Source organism: Giraffa tippelskirchi, chromosome 2 (assembly GCF_054371585.1).
Source record: "Giraffa tippelskirchi isolate mGirTip1 chromosome 2, T2T-mGirTip1v1.2.pri, whole genome shotgun sequence".
Taxonomy (NCBI): Eukaryota; Metazoa; Chordata; class Mammalia; order Artiodactyla; family Giraffidae; genus Giraffa; species Giraffa tippelskirchi.
This window is the reverse complement of record NC_137276.1, coordinates 141,034,084-141,056,387: the sequence shown is the minus strand read 5'-3', so window position 1 is coordinate 141,056,387 and position 22,304 is coordinate 141,034,084. Positions and strand designations below refer to the sequence as shown.

Here is a 22,304-nt window from a genome sequence, read left to right as displayed (position 1 = left end):
ACCCAGATCTCCTGCATTGCAGGCAGATTCTTTACCACCAGGAAAGCACTAAACTGGACAGAATTAATGTTTAAAATCCATTGAAAATAAGACTGGGAAAGCTATTCAAGAGAAGTAACATGATGTGATCCCCTCAGTTTCTTTCTCCCCTTACTAAAGGTCTCAGCAGCATCACAAGAGTTGTTTATACAACCAAACAAGAACAGCTAGTGGCTTGAACATGGGGAAGACTGTGATCCACATGACTAGTACTTTATTCTTCATACCACAAGACATCTGTACCTACTGGCTTCTGTCATTTACCCTCTTGGCCAACACTAGATAATCCAGCTGAGTTCCCGTGTCGGGCTAAAACTTTCCCCCCTACTTTTTCTTTCATCTTCACTTATACAACTTATGCTCTGTACCTCAGCTTCATTAGTCTCATCAATGAAATATGAACAGATATAGAGCTCTGAATAATTTGTTCATCCAAGCAATGATTTGCTGATGTGGTGGCTCAGTTGGTAAAGAATCTGCCTGAAATGCAGGAGACCCAGGTTCAATCCCTGGGTAGGGAACATCCCTTGGAGAAGGAAATGGCAACCCACCCCAGTATTCTTGCCTGGAAAATCCCACGGACAGAGGAGCCTGGGGTCACAGTCAGACACAATTGAGCATATGAGCATATATAAACTTAACTTTGATAAATACATATTTCATATCAAGTTTCACACAATCACAGAATTCTATTAGAGGAAAAAATCTTGATTGATTTTAAATAATATCATGTATGTACTTAAAATCTTCTATGTCTATTTTTTAGGCATAACACCCACATGAGGAAATGTGCAAGACACAAGTTTCATTATATGAGCAATAATTATTAAAAAATATAGCAAGGTAGATAACAGAGTTTACAATTTATCACTCACATGACGCCTTGGGATCCATTTAACTCTTCTTCAAAATTAAACTAATTATTAGACCCCACCTAATAAAAACCATCAAGGAAAGGACATATGTAATCAATCTATAGCATTAGTCATCCAGTCAATATTGTAACAAGCATCAGGTTTTATGGAATTTTCTTGGGGAAGTTTTATAATGATTAATCATTAATCACTACAGACTCATTAGATTCATTAGAAGTAATTATTCCTACAGCCTTGTCAGTCTCATCTCACGCTAGGTGAAAACTATCTCAGGTTCCTTTTTGAAGAAAACATATGTTCCAAATTGGATAGGTTCCTTTCCCTTTTTTTGTTTTTGGAAAATGCCATTAACTCTAAAAGAAATTATACAGATCCTAATAGTTAACTTCCATTAAATATGTTCTGAAAATACATATCCACCATTTACATACATATATACACACATATCCACGTGATGACTCACTTCAATTTCCAGAGTTCAAGTGAGCAGTTGCAGCACCCAGCTTTGTGACTTGCCTCAGCTGGCTTAATTACCTGTGCAGAGACTTCCCCGGCGCAGACCACTGCCATAGTGAGAAGACACAGCTCTGCTAAGTGATTCCTGGTCTGTGTCATCAGAGACAGATAACGCGGCGCTGCTATGAGACACTTATACCCACTGTAACACACCAGAGAAGCCACGGTGGGTGCTGAGGAAGGGGAGCCGACACTTCAGTCAGACCTCAAAGTGTTCAGGTGATAAGCTGGTTCCATCCTAGTCACCTGAATTGGGACACTGGAAGTAGTTTGTGATAGGCTGGAAATGGATTATCCATTTCCCAGTCTCTGGAACCTGTGAATGTTATCTTTCCTAGCAAAGACTTTGGAGATGTCATTAGGTTAAGGATTCTGAGATGGGAAGATCATCCTGAATTACCTGAGTGAGACTGACATGAAATCACATGTATTCTTACAAGAATGAAGCAGAATAAGATGTGTCATGCACAGAGGACCAAGCAATGTGAAGCTGGAGCAGAGAGAAACTTGCAGACTGCACATTAGACTGCACTTGAAGATCGGAGTGATGCAGCCACAAGCAAAGGAATGCTGGCATCCATGGGCTGAAAGAGGTGAGAAACAGGTGCTTCTCTGGAGCCTCTGGAGGGAGCATCACCCTGCCAACTCCTTGAATTCAACCCAGTGACACTTGATTTCAGCTTCTTCAGCATTACTGGTCAGGGTATAGATGTGGATTACTGTGATATTGAATGGTTTGCCTTGCAAACGAATAGAGATCATTCTGTCGTTTTTGAGATTGCATCCAAGTACTGCATTTTGGACTCTTTTGTTGACTATGATGGCTACTCCACTTCTTCTAAGGGATTTTTGCTGGCAGTAGTAGATATAATGGTCATCTGAGTTAAATTCATCCATTCCAGTCCATTTTAGTTCACTGATTTCTAAAATGTCAATGTTCACTCTTGCCATCTCCTGTCTGACCACTTCCAATTTGCCTTGATTCACAGACTTAGCATTCCAGGTTCCTATGCAATATTGCTCTATACAGCATTGGACTTTACTTCCATCACCAGTCACATCCACAGCTGGGTGTTGTTTTTGCTTTGGCTCTGTCTCTTCATTCTTTCTGGAGTTATTTCTCCATGAATCTCCAGTAGCATATTGGGCACCTACCGACCTGGGGAGTTCATCTTTCAGTGTTCTATCTTTTTGCCTTTTCATACTGTTCATAGGGTTCTCAAAGCAAGAATACTGAAGTGGTTTGCCATTCCCTTGACTGAAGCCATGAAATTAAAAGATGCTTGCTCCTTGGAAGAAAAGTTATGACTAACCTAGACAGCATATTAAAAAGCAGAGATATTACTTTGCCAACAAAGGTCCATCTAGTCAAAGCTACGGTTTTTCCAGTAGTCATATTTGGATGTGAGAGTTGGACTAAAAAGAAAGCTGAGTGCTGAAGAATTGATGCTTTTGAACTGTGGTGTTGGAGAAGACTCTTGAGAGTCCCTTGGACAGCAAGGAGATCCAACCAGTCCATCCTAAAGGAAATCAGTCCTGAATATTCATTGGAAGGACTGATGTTGAAGCTGAAACTCCAATACTTTGGCCACCTGATGCAAACAACTGACTCATTGGGAAAGACCCTGATGCTGGGAAAGATTGAAGACAGGAGGAGAAGAGAACAACAGAGGATGAGATTGTTGGATGGCATCACTGACTCAATGGACGTGAGTTTGAGTAGGCTCCGGGAGTCGGTGATGAACAGGGAAGCCTGGTGTGCTACAGTCCATGGGGTAGCAAAAAGTTGTACACGACTGAGCAACTGAACTGATATTTGATTTCAGACTTCTGACCTCTGAAATCGTATTCTTCAGATTCCCTCCAGAGTCATGAAAGAATAAAATTCTACTATTTTAAATCACTGAGTCTGCGGTAATCTGTTAGTTACAGTCCATCAGAGCTGTGCTCCACTGAGCTAACCTCTTCATGGACAACAGTAACTTCAATACAAACAGAGAGAGCAACAAAAATAAAGTCAAATTAGATTAAGTGAGTTCACACTACATGCCAGGACTGTGGCTAGAGTTTATCATAAACTTTTATTTTTAATCCATTCTCCTACTAATATAGAACTGAAATTTGCTGAATTTGGGGGGTCTGACAACAACAGATGAGGTACTATCCCAAATTTAGCTTAGGGATAAAAAAGATTGAGCATATGGCATTTACTCCTGCTCAGATGCATTTTCCTTTTTCTTTTGATTTCGAGTTTTTCCTATTTTGTGCATTAAAATGATTTTAAAAACATGGAGGGAACATCTGCTCACAAGAGTGGAGCAGAAAGATAGACAATATGCTTTCCAGTACGCCTGGTGGGAGAATGTGTTTTTGGTAGCAGATGCCATAAATAGTGTCCATAAATCTAGGCCTGAAAATATTCTTGAAGACTTATCAAACTGAATAAAACTGAAAAACTACACTCAAGAGCTTCTACAGAATATCCAATTCTTAAATGCCTCAAATTTCTCTTAAACAAAAGCAATCTTGCAGGAAGAAAACCACCACCTAAATAAAATATAATTAACATAACAGTCACCTATGACTACCACTAGTCTTGGGATGATTTATATTCCATTTTGGTGTCTCATTCACCAGCATTAATCAATAGGACTCTAGACACCATTTTGGGTAAACATATTGCACATTGTAACCTTATTCCAGTTTACTCCTTGGTATCTTTATAAAATCCAATATATCCCACCTTAAACACTTAACTGATTCATTGCTCCCCCCAAATACTGCTTTTAATATGCTGCCTGCAAAAATAACCTATCAGTGAATAAATCATCTATACTCCTTGATGTTGACTATTTTCTCTTCTTCTTTCTTAACAATGAGAAAGAGGAAAAAATTAACTCTGGCATAGCAACAGGTAAAAATAGAATTATAAATATATAATATTATCAGTTACCAGTAAATATATAAATATATTTTATTTACTATTAAACACTAAATATATTATCAGTTACCAGTCATATTAGGGGTCTGGACTATTAGACTGAATCATATAAAATTTCTACTAATCAAGTGTTTTTGACTTTAAGAAAACAGCAATTTTCTATGGACCTACCCAACATGATGAATCAACCTTATAGGTAATTTCTGAGCATCATTTTAAATTTCAGGTTCTCCTCACACACCAAAGCTTTACCAGCTATTAACAGCAGTAATCTGGACACACTCTCCCTTATCCTCTGATCTAGAACTTGTTACCATTAGTGAGGAGATCACTGAAGATAAACATATACAAGGGTGGCGAGCAGAAAGGAAATGGAAATAAGGGGACAAAGAGAACCTACCAAGTGGATCATGCACCTTTAAAGAAGGCCCCTAAACTTATCTCAAGTGCTATTCTTTTCTTCCAATGTGCTCAGTTAGCTTTAACATAGTTTTAAAATAAGAGCAAGTCTTGAACCTTCCTTCTTCAAAAAGCATAACAAAAATATCCCAGTAGTAAATGAGTGAACAAATAAATGAATAAAGAAATAATTCTGAATAAAAGTCCATTCATAGTATTAGTGATGACATATATGACAGATCATGGAAACCAGGTATTCAGAGTGGGGAAGGCAAGGGAGAGAATTCACAGAATTTTACAATTCAAGGAATAAAGAAAAAGATAAAACAGAAGAAAAAGAGAAGCAAAAATGAATGAGAATCTTAATTTCTGGGTACAAATATTCCACAGGTTATCAGTTCAGAAAATCGAAGTTCTGAAAGCTCAAGTAATAAAGGCTAATGTATAAAAGATTACTAGTATCTCCCATTACAACCAAAAGGTGCATGACTGTAGAATGGTAACCAACTGGCCCTTAAATTATTTAAAAGAAATGGTGCAGAAAACAGGCATTTATCAATTGTAGAATCAAGCAGATCAGTAGAAAATTTTAGTGATTTTACAATTCATGTGTCTTCACTACCCAAAAGATAATCTTCCTTCTATAAAATACTAAATAGTAGAGACCTTATCAAACTTTAATAGAGACATTTTTGGCCTTATACATGATATTCTAGACGGTGTTGAGTCCACTAAATCCAGAGACTGAAATCTGTGGAGAATAATATTTCATAGATACGGAAATCTTCAATGAAAAGGAAATACAGTTTCAAATGGAAAATTGTCTACAATCAAATTCGAGCCACCCTCTCGTGGACAATAGTGTGAATAGTAAATATTAATGGTGTCAGTGTTTCAAAATATAAAATAACTTGATAGTTCACACATTAAAGCATCAACAATGATTTTAATTTAGGTAGCACATGATTTTTAACCAGAGCTTTCAAGAGATGCTGGTATCTTATGGAGCTTCTAGGAACAACATTCCACCAAGAAATAAATCTTCCTGAAAGACTAAATATTATTTTTTAATGTGCTTGGCAATATACTTAAATAGTTTTGAAGAACTCTGTGAACCTAAAATATGGCAGTTTCTCCATCCCTTTGGACTGTAAGGATCTTACTGTTCCATACAATAACTTGTGTCTTTTCAAATCATAGGAAAAAGGAGGTCAATCTAAGTTCACCATGTGAATAAGAACAGCAGTAACAAATGCACTTATGAAAATCTTTTAAAATTGTTTGTAGACCGAGTTTTTCCCTCTCACTTCCTCATGTTGCTCTCTTGGGGTAGATCTAATAAGTCTAGAAAGCAAGATCTGAGCATTTACCAGAAATGCCATCAATATTCTTTTTTACTTCATATAAACGTAAACTTAAGAATGAACTTCCTTTTTTTTCACTCTAGAAAGTACTGACTACATTTTAAAGTAACCTGGCCTTGTTAGAGGACCTAAAAATAATGACATCTGATTAAAGCAGGCTGCTTTTAACAAAGGCACACTAACCCAAGGGTAGAGGTTCCTTTCTTGTCCTTGATTTCTGATTTAAAGTTTAAAAAAGATATTTTTCCCCGAAATTTCCCAGAGTGTTTAGGTATATCAAAATTCTGCCACGTTAACAACTTACAGAGCACTGTTCAAAAACCCAATACTTCAATCTTGTGTACTGCTACCACTGAAGTTCTGTATAAGGTTTCGTTCTAACTTGCTTATCAAATCAATGTACACCAGCAGTGAATGCTGTAACCCACCACAGGAGGAAGATAGAAGCTTCAGGAAAACCCAACGAGGAAAGAGTAAGAGATTTATTTATATGGAGATATGTTCAAAGTGGAGCCGCCCAAAGTGGAGAAGCCAATAAAAGGGCTCTTAGACCACAACAGGGCAAAGGGGCTGCGTCCCACTCCTCTGGAAAATGCTGGGAGGAATGGAATCTATGAAAATGGAACCATGAAACCTCTCTTCTTTTCTGCCTCTTGTTTTTCTCCAAATCATCTTTATTCTACTATCCAACTAATCTCCCCGTCAACCACATCTGCCCCTTTCACTCTGCTTGTTTTTCCCTTTGCCCTGTCCTTTTGTTTCAATGTGCCATTCCTCTGAGGCCCTTCTCCTTTCACTCCTGCCTCCATTTTCCAACTTTCCTGAATGTCACAATTTCCTTTTGTGCCTGGAGCAAGTCACTCCCACCACTATCACCTGTTCTTTCCTACCCTGTGAGCTCAGCACCTACATGGAAAGCGCCATTCTTCTGATGCAGTTGGGAAAGTAGTAGCTATAGTTGGGTGGGGGTGGGTGAGCATGTATAAAAAGTATTTTTTTCACAATGCAAATTCAGCACCAGAAGGAAAAAAAAGAGGAGATCTTTATAGTCAACTACAAGGACAATTTGCACTCTCTACCTTGCAAATCTTAAATCTCAAGCATTCAGCTAACGTCACTATTATTTCTCATGGACCTTTCCCATTTTACCTTTGTGTTCTCTATTTCATTCTTAATAGATTTCAAGGTCTCATGATAGTACCAAAAACTGGAACAGCATGATACAGTCTGCTATACTGTGGTGAGTGTGGTTGGGCAAATGAAATTTAAAATTAAAGCCACGGCTGGTCACAGCAGAGAGGACGACCTGTCATTAGCACATCTGCAATATTGACTGTAATTGTCATGTTACAAGAAACTGACCTTGTGAAACCAGACATTCCACACAGCAGTTACATACAGGAATCCCAGAGGACCATTCCACAGTTACATACAGGAATCCCAGAGGACCATTCCACAGGAGACTCAGTAACAAAATCAAAATGCTGACATAACAGCTGGAAAGTTGCCAAAATTCTATCACAAATGCTAAGACTATTTTAGATAGAGTATTTACAGGAATGGTTTCTGACTACACACACCATGTGGTGGCCAGCTTCTGTGAGGCTTCCTGCCCCGTGATCATCCTTTCCTGGTATTCACACCTTCCACACTGCATCAACAGATACAATATGTGACCAACATAATATGACCAACAGAATGTACATAGGGATGGCTTCTGAGGTATAAGGAAAAACTGTAAAAGACCTTGAAATTTAGTGGTGTTCCTAGCTAGCCTGGGATTCCCTGGTGGCTCAAAAGGTAAAGAATCTGCCTGCAATGCGGGAGATCCAGGTTTGATCCCTGGCTCAGGAGATCTCCTGGAGAAGGAAATGGCAACTCACCCCAATATGCTTGCCTGGAGAATCCCACGGATGGAGGAGCCTGGCAGGGGTCCAGTGGGGTGGCAAACAGTTGGAGATGACTGAGCGACTTCACTATTTAGCTTATCCACATGGGTTAAGACCGTTAGTTGACCCATGTGGATAAGCTAAATAGTGAAGTCGCTCAGTCATGTCCAACTGTTTGCGACCCCACTGGACCAAGTAATATGAGTGACAGCAAAATAAATATAGACAAGCCATTGCTTGCCCAAGTCATCTTCAGCCATCTCCCTCTTTTTTCAACACTTCTAATATCTAGCAAAGTACTTTGAAGTAGGGTGTTGAGCAGGTCCAGACACAGAATCAGGCTGGCCTACTCCTCAGCCTCACAGGAGAGTCTGGACCAGACAGGAGGCAGAGGAAAGACAGAGGCAGACTGTTATTCTTGCCCAGAATTCACCAAGCTGTCTGTGGGCAGCAACTGTCGCGGTCTTTTCTGGGGACTGGATGCCCCCTGACTCCCCTCATATCTCAAATCCTTGGCACTGAAAGTTACTCAGTGTTGACTCAGAACACAGGACTCGGTGACCTTCAGCTCTCCAAGGGGCATGTTCCCAGGCCCAGGGTTCTGCTAACATGATCCCCACAAGGAAGTACTCTTAAGCAGAAAAATGCCATGGTCTGTCTTTATCCATATTCTGAAACATTTCCAAAGTACTGAGTGCCTCTAAAATTGTATTAAGAACTCATGACAGCCCTCTGAAGTAGGTGCTATTAGTGGTCCCAAATTTATACAGACATGAAGAAACTGAAAATTAGAGAGGGTAACTATCTTGCCCAAAGGCACAAGGTTCACAAGGGGCAGAGAGGGGACTAAACCCAGATCTGCATGGTCCCAACTAGTATACCATTTTGCTTCCAAGTATGGCACATTTGTGATGATGCTCTCTGACCCAGTTAAATCCAGAATTCAATTCAGCTAAATGAGAGAATAACATGTAGAAGTTTCAATTCAATAAAATTGAAGGTTATATATGTACCAGAAACAAACCATGTCATCACTTATACTTGCTATTTAAAGTGTTCTTTGGGATGACATGTATTTTACCAACATGGGTTCTGATGTCATCTAAATGCCTCTATGATCAGTTCCCAAGAAAGCAAAAAAGGCAGAGAAAATAATACGGGTTCACAGAGTTAAGTACTACATATGGTAGAAACTAATCAAAATTCTGCGCTCAATCTTCTGGTGAACACTCACTGCAAGAGAAAACTCAAAAAAAAAAAAATTTGCATATTGTTTTGTCCTTTTATATGTAAGTGAAAAATGGGAAGTTTCAAGTATGATTTAATGGGTTAAGACTTCTTAAACTGACATGACAAAAATATCTCATCCTGCCTGTTGAAAGAACCATGTAGTTAACATTCCAGATTGCATCAAAAACATAAGGGGATTTAAAAAAAATACAGGGGGGAAAGGGCAAAAGACAAAAGATAAGTGATGGAACTTGATAAAGACAACTACACACCATATTCATTATCAAAAATGTGGGCCACCGCAGTTTCCAGATTTTTTCCTCAAAAATCTGAACTGCAGATTTTACCTCTGCACCAGGAAAGTCAATGCCTCTGGAAGGAAAAAATATATATATATATATCAGCACACTGGCATCTTACTGAAAAAGTGACTCATGGCTGGATTTCTCTGGCCCCTAGAGGATAGTGCCCAGGTCAGAAAGCATACGTCAGTGAGCAGCACCCTCTTTCTGAAAACAGCCGTATGTCCCCCAGACTGCCTGCCTTCCAGCCAACACGTAGGCAGTTGGTGCAAGGCCTGAAAACCTGCTCAGACCTCTTTCAGCATCACTCAGGGGCCTTCGAGACTAGGGGATAGATCTGGCAGCCTATGTCTAAAATGGAAGTAAGGGTGTTAATTGCCCAGTTTCTTGCCAAAATGAGTGTATCTTGCATTCTGATCCAAGGGTCCACATTGTCCCTTTAAAAAAAGAAAAGTTATTTGGGTTTCCTTGGACTATTTTCACTTTTCAGACTGTACTTGGCAGAAGAATGGATGAATTCCACTGACCTGAGCTCATTTTTAATTCTTTTTTTTTCATGTTTTCTTGATATATTTGCCATACACAGGGTTCAAATGCAGCTGCAGACAGGTGAAAACACACGGGATTTATCATCACCAGAGACTTGAGAGATGAAGCAATCATGAAAAGCCAGCTAGAAACTGTACATTTTTAAATGCAGTGCAGAAAGTACCCACATTGGGAGAAAGGACCCCTGTTCCCTCCACAAGCAAACTCTCTTCCAATACACCCAGCCTGAGTACGCCTAAGAGGTATGTGCTCATGAGATAAAAAGGCTATAAGTGAAAGAAGAAATCAGCCACTCATGAAGTGTGAAAGCCCCACTAAACATCTCAAACAGAAAAGCACCAGTGCTATCTCTTAAGGGGAGCCAGGACCAAAAAAATTCCAAAAGAAAATCTGCTTGGACTCCCCACATTCCAGACCTTATTAACATCAGGCTCCTCCTTCCAAACAAAGGCAACCACTGTCAGCCCTGCACAGGTGGATGCAGCCACCTCCTCCCAGAGCCAAGCCACCCAGCAAGAGAGAGCCTCCAAGAACCCACAGATGCTCATAATCTCAGAGCTCCGGAGGAAAAGGCTGTCCACAGCCTTACCACAGCAATTCTTATCTGCAGAATGAATAAGCGTTCATGCTAATTATCAGTAAAGAGATACTGGGGTCAGATTCTGTTGTCTGAACAGTAATAGCCAAATGTAGGAAAAGAAGAAAATGTCAGGGAGGGCCATCTGAGAAGGGATCAGGATACAAAAACTTGGTATACTGCTACTGGGGATGAGAAGGCAGTTTACGGCCTCTGAAGGAGAAAAGCACAAGAATGATGCTTTTGTCACCGGCTTTCAATGTTATGATTAGAAATTATGATTCTATGTGATAGAATTTTATCAAATGTGTAACTGAATCTCTAGATTATCAACAATTCCAAAGGTCAAATGCCAAAAGTATATTGTATCTTCATCTTCTTCTATATTTGAAATTCTTACCGTTTTGTTTCAATTTTTCCCCATATGGCCCTCTAAGTTCTAGAGGTTTTGCCATAAGCTACTATTTACATGATAGAGACAAAAAAGGAACTTCCCCTCCCTACCCCTCACATATACATATACAGGTACCACAAAAGGAATATGCTTCAGCTTAAATCCAGTGTTTTAATGGAATGCCTCCCATACCGCTCATTTAAAATCTTCCTTAAACATTGTTTGGCATTCACAGGGCCAGTTGGTTTTCGAACGTTACTGTGCCTGATCACCACCTGGAGAACCCAACACCACCTGGAGAACCCAACAAAACACAGGTTGCTGGGCCCCATGTCCACCAACTATAATCCCGTAGGTCTGGGGTAGGCCAGGGGGGCACAGTTCTTAGAAGCTCCAAGATGGTGAGAAAGCAGGAGCCTGGGACTGAATAGCCAGGGTTCAGGTGAGAATGAAAACAGCCATGTGGATGACAAGTGCCTGTGTCTCGCACCCTAGACACAGCAGCACACCGATTCTACCTGCTTTCATGGTGCACACGTACATGTGTGTGTGCGTGTAGGTAACAAAGAGAGACAGAGGGAAAGAGAGGGAGGTGGTGGCAGGGGAGGAAGGTTACTGTATTTAACTGGGGATCCACATAAGACTTTTTGAAAAAGGAAGATATGCTCTTCGATAAGATTTTGAACATCCCTGACTTTAACTCACCCATTCACTTTACTGAAGGGGAAACGGAGTTACAGTGAGATGACTTGTTATGCATCACACAGTCCAAAACACAACCAATTGCTATCTTACAATTCCATTAAGGTTTTAAAATGTTCAAGTAATGAGTAAAAAAGATAAACCCAGGATGAGGTAAATGTCAGCAGTATCAACTGCACACATGAAATACTTTTATACACACACACACACACACACACACAAGTGTTTGTAGATTTTGACTTATAAACACTCTTGATGTTCTTTCTCTTTCTGCCTCCCCCTACCCAAACCATCTACCCACCCCCATTATTAATGAGATTGCACAAGTCTTTTCATATTATCAGACAGTAGATCCTCACCATAGTTTTTATTTTTCATTCTGGCTTCACATCAACATTTCTAAAACAGTACCAACAGACAACCTTACTTTCCAACTCAGGATATATGACAAAGAGGCTACAATGCTGGTTAAAAACTAGGGGATTGCAATTACAAAATGGTATCCCTCTGAGTTTATACCATGCACTTTGGTTTTTACCAAGGATAAAATGAAAGGATGAAACTTCCCTCTCACTCAACAAAGAGCAACAGAAACTTTTTTTTAGTTTCTCTGATAAAAGGAACATGACAATTTTAACTGGGTTTGGGCCACAGAAGAGGCTGAGCTCTTCTTGCACAACTCTCTGCACACAAGGACAGCTAGTTTCATTCCTGTTCTGGACCAACTATGGACATGGAACCCAAGCACTGATCTAAAATCAAATGTTAGTTAAGGAAAAGAAAAAGGAGGGGAAAATTCTTGAAATATTTTCTCCTAGTCAACCTGCCCTTGCTATGCCTTGGGAGACAGGCAGGCTTAACAGAAGAGGTGATAACTGACCTAGCTCTTGAAGATCTGAGTTGGAGTGCGCTAGGCAGAGGGACTGGAAGGACAAGAAGAGAGAATGAGGCATATTCCTGAGATAGGGCAAAAATTTGGACATCTGGTGAGGAAATCTAAAGTACTTGGGAAGGCGAGCATCAAGCAGCTTAGACAATGGGGACCACCACAGAGGTTCCATAAGGAGAGGGGAATAGCATGTTCAAATCTGATGGAGGTGCAGCCATAATCAGAGGATGGGATGGAGAGGAATACGGATAAGGATGTATATTAAAATATAAGGCGGTCCTTCTCAGGCTGAGCACAGGGACTCCCAACTCAGGTTTCTAAAAAATGAATGAGGAGATGCCAAAGACAGGATCCATTAGAAAGGATTCCCCAAGAGGGCACCAAGCGTTCTCACTCACTTGGAACTTTAGGGGTCCATAATGGGGCGATGAGAAGCTGTGTGAAATCTGGCACCTCTGGGCAGGAGGCACATTTCTGCCCCTGATGAGATTCAGTAGCAACCTCTCCAAGAGAGCCTGGATGGGACTTCCAGAGGTAGAGGTCCAGGAGTACCGGGTTTAGCTTTCAAAATGAAGACAGCTTAAGCAGAAGGAAGCCACTTCTGGCTTCCAGGGGAAGGAGCTGCAGGGAAAGGGCATGAATGCAAGAGAGAGGGCATCAGATGGGGACGCAGGGGCATACAGAGATACTTGTTTTGAGAAGACACACCTTGATGAGAGTTGACCCTAAGATTACAAGAGGAAGATGATAAGAACAGTCAAGTAAAAAAGATGACCATTATACAGAGGTGTTAAGAATCGAGCTAAACTACTTTTGATATTTCCCACTGGGAATTAAAATACCCATTTTATAGATAAGAATACAGAGATTCAGGGAATACAAAAAGCAAATAGTCAACAAGTAACAAAACCCAATTCTAAGCCAAATATGTCTGATACCAAAGCCCCAACTGTTCTCTGCCCACACCAAGGTGTGCAAAAAGACAGGAATCCTGCATCTCCCTGATGGTACTGTGGGACTTTGTCCTAAGCTGTTTTCCCAAAAGTACCAGTCAATGAACAGAGTGGTTGGCTGCCAAGTAGAAGCCAACAGAGTAGTTAAGTACACAGGACTCTTTCCACAAATATTTACTAAGTATTAGTAAGTACTATGCATCATACGTACTTTCAGAGGGTGGTGCAAGCATGCTGAATTAAAGTTGCTACTTCATATCGTGTACAACATAGCAAACCACACTTTCTATAACCATCCTTGATATCAGAACAGTAGTTCTCTATCTTGCTGGTCACCATTCTCAGTGGAGGTTTGATCAAAAACATCAAGCCCGATCAAGTGAAGAGATTCTGGTTGAGCAGGTCTGAAATGAGGTTGAGGGAGTCTGCGTTTTTTGGAAGTCCCATTGGTGTTTCTGAAGTACAGTCAACCAAGAGAACCAGGTTTCAAGAGAGTAATTAACGTATCTCTGTCTTTTTAATGTGTTGATTTCTTTAGGTTAACATAATGTGTTTTCTTCGCTATCACAGGACCAGGTACAAATTTGAAGTTTGCCTTTTTCCTTTCACATTTGTTATTTTCTAAGTGGTAGAAAGATGCTAAGTAACTTAAGCAGACTCCCTCAAAAGCTAGGGAATTCTGAGGAAAAAAGGTTGGCCTTCTCTGGCAATGTGGGCATCTTAAGTAGAACGTAGAAAAATAATACCACAAGCCGCACTTCAAGGCTAAGTATAAAACCTAATCACGTGCAAATGACATATGAATGTAAACAGGTCAATGTACTAGAATTAACTTTTAGTTTAATATTAATCAGATGGCATTGTAAACTTATGAATTATCTCAAAGACGCATTTCCCAGGTACGGAAGTCAACTGTTGTATATTCAAGGAAAAAGATGCTCTGGGAGAATGTTCTCACTTAAAAGAAGGCAGAAGAATAATTGTGGGATCCTTTTAGCCAACAACCACATTCTGAGGGCCACAGTGCTAAAGCATTATAAACAACATAATGGACTCCACAAACCAGAGGAGCTTTTGTTCACTTACTCCACCTGATTCATGATTCCCTCTTTGCTTGGACAACCTGGAGGCTCAAAGCCAAAGAGATGACATAAAATCATTCAAGCTAGTCTTCGACAGTATGTGAACTGAGAACTTCCAGATATACAAGCTGGATTTAGAAAAGGCAGAGGAACCAGAGATCAAATTGCCAACATCTGCTGGATCATAGAAAAAGCAAGAGAATTTCAGGAAAACATCTACTTCTGCTTCATTGACTACTCTAGAGCCTTACTGGTTTTTCCAGTAGTCATATTCAGATGTAAGAGTTGGACCATAAAGGAGGCTGAGCGCCGAAGAATTGATGCTTTTGAACTGTGGTATTGGAGGACTCTTGAGAGTTCCTTGGACTGCAAGGAGATCAAACCAGTTAATCCTGAAAGAAGTCAACCCTTAATATTCGCTGGAAGGACAGATGCTGAAGCTCCAATACTTTGGCCACCTGATGGGAAGAGGTGACTCATTGGAAAAGACCCTGATGCTGGGAAAGATTGAAGGCAGGAGGAAATGGGGACAACAGAGGATGAGATGGATGGATGGCATCACTAACTCAGTGGACATGAGTTTGAACAAATTCTGGGAGATGGTGATGAACAGGGAAGCCTGGTGTACTGCAGTTCATGGGGTCGCAAAGAGTCGACAGGACTGAGCAACTAAACAACAACATCAGGCAACTCTGTGGGATTCTTTTATATACAACGTTACTCATGTCTTCCTTTTATTTGTCCTCAGTTTCCTTAGATATTTTTTTATACACTACTTTTTACAGAAGATTTAGTTGCAGAGCAAAACCGAGCAGTTACAAAGAACACCCGGATACACCCCACCCCCAAATACACGTATTCTCTCCCACCTATCAAAATCCACACCAGAGCACTGTATTTGTTACAACTGATGTACACTGACACATCACCACCACCAGGTCCATAGTTTACACTAGCGTACATGTAACTCTTAGTGTTGTACACTGTATGGGTTTTGATAACTGTATATGATGTAAGCCTACCATTACAGTACCAGACAGAATAGTTTCACTGCCCTCAAAACCTCTGTGCTTGGCTTATTCATCCCTCCCTCCCCCAGTCTCTGACAACTGTAGATCTTTTTACCATCTCCATAATTTTGCCTTTTCCTATTAGGTAGTTGGAATCATACATTATGTAGCCCTTTCAGACTGGCTTGTTTTACTTAGTAATGCATATTTAAGGTGGCTCCATGTCATTCATAGTTAGACAGCTCATTTCTTTTCAGTGTAGAGTAATATTCCATGTCTGGATATACCAGTTTATTTATCCATTTACTGGCTGACGGACATTCTGGTTGCTTCCAAGTTTTGGCACTTAAGAGTAAAGCTGCTCTAAACATACCTGTGCATTTTTGGGGGTGAGGATATAAATTTTCAACTCATTTGGGTAAATACATATTTTTTATCCAACATGTAAACTCCCTCTGATCCTTACTGGAATGAGCTAGAGTACATAAGATAATACTCCATCTGATTTTATGTTTCATGGCTAAACCACCTGGAGAGCAGCACTTGGAGTGATTCTGAGGAGGCAAATACTATGATGAGAACAGGAGTAACACACTGAGCTTGAACTGAAGGTGAGAGAAAAATATTTTCTCTTTTCACTGTGAAACACACACTTCTAAAAGGCTATAGCAAGAGTAATCTCACTGTTACCAACACAGTAACATGTTTTCTACACAACAGCAAAGAGTTTGAGGTGCTCAGAATAATTATATTCTCTGTCATAAGGTAAAATGACAAAATGACTGTAAACATATACACATTAACAAGCATTTCAGTGTTGATTTCAATGCAAATCCATTTTCTATCTAATAGCTATGATAGGATATTAAAATATACGGTAGCTTACATATTTAAATATATACAAAAGGAAATAATTGCATATATAAGGAAGGTACTTAGTTTTGCAGCTGCTGCTAAGTCGCTTCAGTCGTGTCCGACTCTGTGCGACCCCATAGACGGCAGCCCACTAGGCTCTGCTGTCCCTAGGATTCTCCAGGCAAGAACACTGGAGTGGGTTGCCATTTCCTTCTCCAATGCATGAAAGTGAAAAGTAAAAGTGAAGTCGCTCAGTCGTGTCTGACTCTTAGCGACCCCATAGACTGCAGCCTACCAGGCTCCACCATCCATGGGATTTGCCAGGCAAGAGTACTGGAGTGGGGTGCCATTGCCTTCTCCAGTTAATCCATAATACATTAACTTTATATGCTAACTTCAACCCTGCTTCATCTTATTTACCTTCTCTTATAATCTTTCAGCCTTTTAGATCTTCCCAAATTTGTTTTATTTGCCTGTATTATATTTAACTATGTCATCTGTCTTAAATCTTTTCTGATACAAGGCAGGGCAAAAATTATTAAAGAATGAATCAAGTAACCAAGGTCTTCAGACTTGGTAAGCTCTCTGAAGACAGCTAATACATTCTTTTTCTCTTTTCTATAGATTAAAATTCTCCTTAGGACAACCTATTTCTAATCTTGTGTGTTTGTGTATATGTGTATGAATTATTTTATATGCTATGATTTAAAATTACAACATTGCTAATACCTGAATTTCAAACTTTGAAATTGTAGTATCATTTAGCTAAAACTTACTCTATATAACAGACATAGTACTTTCCTCTAGAAGCTATTTAAAAGCCTCTTAAATCTTGGGTTTCTCTTATATACTTATTTATGCTTTGTTTAATAATTGCAATAATAATGCATGATAATTAAATATAACTTGGAAAATACAGAAAAGAATAAAGAACAAAATGACACGCATCTATGATTCATTTCACTCAGAGAAATGACTGTTCACTTTTCACTATATCTTATTATTACTCTTATTCTTGCTACAGTTCACTCATGTAAATAACATGGAGCGAAATGCTGATACCGAAGTCTGGTTTTACCTAACTTTCCTCAGCCCTGACAGAGGCCACTCTTCCCTATGCAGTCAACCACACACTAATTGGTTTTCATTCACAAACATATTCTCACATACACAGTGCCTTTTTCTACCTAGTTGAGGTCCAAAAAGGAAGGAATATATTTAACCGTATTATAATCAGTTCTGACTTTGTCTTTTACATGACTTTGTTTATCTACATCTGTAATCTCACCTAACTTATCAAAATGTTCTTCTTTGGCTTCCCTTAAGTCAATCTTCTACATACACCCATATAAAAAGCTTGTTTTTAACTCCTGCGGTATAAGAACAGGTTGTGTCTGAATTTCATCTAAAAACTTCATTTACAACATACATACCTTCTTCCCCAAATTAACTGATCTACAGCCATAAAATCAGTCTTAAAAAAAAAAAAAAAAAACCAAAAACCCAACATGCCCTTTGAGCTGATATGATATCTCTCTATCTGGATGTGGTGACACTATTTCTTCCTTCTCATTCTTGTTCTATGAATACTTCACTCAAGATGCCAAAGGTGGCATTAAACAATGACTGATGAGGAAGCCAGAAATATACTGCCTTACAAGATGATGAACTTTACTATAGTGTGGAATTAATTACATCTGGTTTTAAGAGGTATTATTATGTTGAGATTTAAACTAGCCCCACACTTGGTTTTACTTAGACTCTCTTCTACATCTGTCCAGTTAATGAAACAACAGAAGTAAGCCAATGTGAAAACACTTTCAGATAGTTGTTACTGAGATTAAGTAACAACCCACGTGTTGGGCCACGTGGCCCACGTGACCAAAGAAATAACATTTCTGCCATGAAGGAGTAATAAAAAAGAGATGATACAATATCCTGTTCTTGCTAAGCAAAGATAAGAGAAGGTCTACCCTATCATTTCCAGAAGAAAGACCAACTGCCATGATATAAACTTCTTCTGCAAAACTCGTAATTCACTCTTCATGGCAAACTTCTTTGAACATTACCTTGCAAGTCTGCATCATTTGACTTTGGACTGCTTCTTGCTCGTCGCTCTGTTTTCTTAATGCCCGGCCCACCGCCGCTGCCACCTCCCCCGCCTCCACCACCGCCACCACTGTGGCCCTTGCCATAGCCATTGTACACGGTGGTGCAGTTGCTCTTGTAGACTGAAGAAGGAGGGCTGTTGAGGCGATTCTGGCGGTCAATCTGGCGGTCTTTCAGCTTTTTGTGCGGAGGTTTGCTATACTGGTCTTCTCGGGTGATGTAACTCGACATTCCATAGAGTGGTATAATTTCTAAAAGAACGGTTAGGAGAAATGCAAACTCAGTCTACATCTTCAATAATAAAGTCTTAGATGGTCAAATGACCTGTCTCCTGAAGGAAGAAGTTAACATATTTTACAGTAAATACAGTATAAAATATTTTTAAGAGAGTGGTATGCATATTATACATGTTTAAAATACTCCCATTCATTTCTAACCAATAAAGGAATAATTAATCATTAAAGAAACTATACTGTGTGTTCAGAAATGTTCCAGAGATTATGGAAAATATTAAAGAGTCTTTTCTATCAAGAGTACATATTCTAGTTGAATATATAATTAAGCTTGATTTTGCCTGTCAATTGTTCTTAGTAGTTGCAATCTACAAAAAAAGAATTAACAAACAAATATCCCCTTCAGTAATAAGTCCTCAGAATCAAAACATTTAAATGTATGCTTATCCTTACAGACAGAATATTTCTACTGGAAGATATACAGCAACAAGAATATAAGAGGTTATTTGTGCCATCTAGACGAGCCAACATTTGAACTAAATCTACTAAAATGAAGAGATGAGAAATTTCCATTAAAAATAATCAAAGCCCACAGAATTAAGGGAAATGTTCAAGAAATTATAGTGCTATATGTAAGCTACCTTTGCAACCTGGTGCCAGACATAACCATTTATTGTCTTAAACATGTATTCTGGGTAATCAGAAGACAAGACACATGGACTAGTAGAAGGTCACCTGGCTTCACTATCCATGTTTTTACATGGCTCAAAAGAAAATGGAAGCCTGTGAAATAAACTTATGATCTGAGGGGAAAACACGTATTTTAAGTTTAAATTTTTTAAGCAATTAAAAATTATATTTAGATACTAATAAAAATGATAATATAGAACACAGATACTGGGTCCTTACGTGTTTATAACAAAAAAAAGAGTGATGCACAGAGTGATCATATAAATTACAATCTAAATCTGGGTACTTCTGAGGGTAGCTAGGGAACACTTCTAATTATTCATCTGGATACAAGACCCAAACCAGCACTGTTCTAGGCACATCAGCAATGTAAAGTCACCCTATATAACTGAACAACTGATGTTTCAACTGTTGAATGATAAAGCTCCACTTTTCATTTTCTTTCTGTTCACATAGTTCGAGGAAGAACTTAAAAAAAGAAAATCTTTACAAGATAACCAATTTACACTAGAGAAACACAATTCTATTCACAGAGTGCATGCTCAAGTAAATTATGTCTAAACACAGAAAAAGAATGGTAAAGGCTTTAAGTATCACAAGAGACTTAAAATACTCACCATGGGTACTGATAGAGTAATATTTTAAAACATCAAGAACTTTTAAAATGCATACAGTTTGGGAAACTAAATGTCTGAACTACTTTTAGGTGCATACACATTGAGAACTAAGGTACAAGAATATATAAAGGCTTTTTATTTATAAAAAAAGATTTTTGTTTTCTGTTTAATTAGGAATTGATGAAGGCAGCACTTTCATTTATTTTACATTATTGTTCTGTGTTATTTTAATGAAAAGAAATCGAAACACCCTAATTCAATGAAGACAAGTTTTTTTTTTCTTAATTCTAATAACTTAAATCATACTATTGTGTAAAATTATAAAAGACACCATTCACAAAACAGTAATTGTGTGGCATTCTACTAAAGACTGCTAAAATAAGGCAGGTCATACACTCTTCATCAAGTAATGAGTCAACAGCCAAGGCTTTTCACACTGTCATTAAGCTCAGACCCAACTAGAAAACTGACAAATACTCAAATATTTAATGTGTATTGTATGAGTACTGAATTTTTTAAAAAAACTATTGTTAACTGAAGTTTTTCAGTTTTTATCAAAATATTTTCATGGACTATGTCCAGTCTGATGTTCTGGAGTGTTAAGTTACTAGGCAAGAAGACTACAGCAATAGGAAGTTACTGATGCCTCTATGCATTTAAAGTATTGATTTCGACTTTTGCTGTCACCTCTCTATACCCTATTATAACAGCATTTAAGCCTTTTGAATTATATTAAATTTCTTTCTAAATGCTACTGCAAAAAAAAAAAATTAAATTCTATCCCTAAGTTACATTAGGATACTGATGATTTCACTTAAAATAGCCATACACACACACACACACACACACATATATATATATATAATTGATGAAAGTAAGGTAATAACATCTTCCAAAACAAGAAGACATTTCTCATACACTTTATCTGTAAACCAACATAATAAATGTTTGAAGCAATTCATAGTCAGACACAGAAGAAAATTACTTTGCAAAGTTCTGGTGTTTAAACTCTAATTTTACCCTCACTTATCTGGTTTCTTAGTATCCATTTTGACAGAGAAGGGCTTCAGACTAAAGGAATACCAAGGCCAAAACTAACAAGACATAATGCCGGTATCTCTGAGACTCTTTTCATTTCAAGGTAAGTATCTGCCTAACAAACAGTGAAACTGTGGCTGCACTAATAGCTATTCTCAAACTAAAAACAGCATTCAGGAAGACCACGACAACAATGAGAGGATTTTGAGTTCTGTCAAGATGCAAAAGAGCATCCAGAAAACTCAAAGGTTACTGAGACCTCACAGGCTTCTATCATTGGAAATGCGGCACAAAATCCTTTGTAATTTCCCTTCTACTGCTTGACCATATGGATGCCTAAGAACTAATGTGCTGCAGCTCTGTCTCAGGCCACTCTCATATAAAAATATGTTAACAGGACATGGAAACATATGATAGATTACTGCCTCTTTTCTGAAATGAGAAGTGGCTTGCCCACTACTTGTGCTTTGTGGGGTGGGATGGGGACAGAATTTGAAAAAATATAAAGAAAGAGTTTCAAGATATAACTGAGGACAAAGAAAGCTAGGAATTTCCAATGAGCTTTACACAGCAGATAGATTCTCCTCTACCATGCTTATTGCAGAAGAAACAAAGGCTCTCTGGCTCTCTAAAGCTACTTCAGTTTTGTAACCAGTTTCAACAGCTCCAGATGCCAGCAATCTACTCACCTTGCTCGCTGTATATTGTGGGAGGAAGATGATGCTGAGGAAAGAACTGAGGTGGCATATCTCCAGGTCCAGTAACAGGTGGGTAGTATGCTGTGTGTGAGTTATGGATAAAATGCGGGTGGTGAGTCAGGTAGGGGGGTAGATGATGGGTTGGAGACATGGCCGAGGGGTAGCTTGGTGGGTAACACTCAGGAGATTGGGGTGTGACCACCACCCGGCGGACTCCAGTATTGTCTTCAATCACCTAGGGAAAACAACAAAAAGAATATAGTATGTATTATTAGCAAATATTCTGTGAGTGTAGATAGTATTTAATTACTTTCCTCCTTAACTTTAATCTTCTCTTCTCCATAGGGGGGAGA

At 38.9% G+C, this 22,304-nt stretch overlaps 1 protein-coding gene across 18 annotated transcripts in view; it reads right to left on the bottom strand.

The window, feature by feature from the left end:
• Positions 1-22,304, bottom strand: part of FNDC3B (fibronectin type III domain containing 3B) — a 362,295-nt gene that overhangs the window by 128,439 nt on the left and 211,552 nt on the right. For all 18 annotated transcript variants that reach the window (XR_014077090.1, XR_014077092.1, XR_014077091.1 and 15 more), the window contains 2 exons: positions 21,943-22,186; positions 18,636-18,926 (listed from right to left, as the gene is read on the bottom strand). Coding sequence is in view for 11 of the 18 variants with exons in the window: in XM_081570938.1 (XP_081427064.1) it covers positions 18,636-18,926; positions 21,943-22,186 (535 nt within the window). In the remaining 7 variants the exon portion in view is untranslated. The remainder of the gene's footprint in view (positions 1-18,635; positions 18,927-21,942; positions 22,187-22,304) is intronic.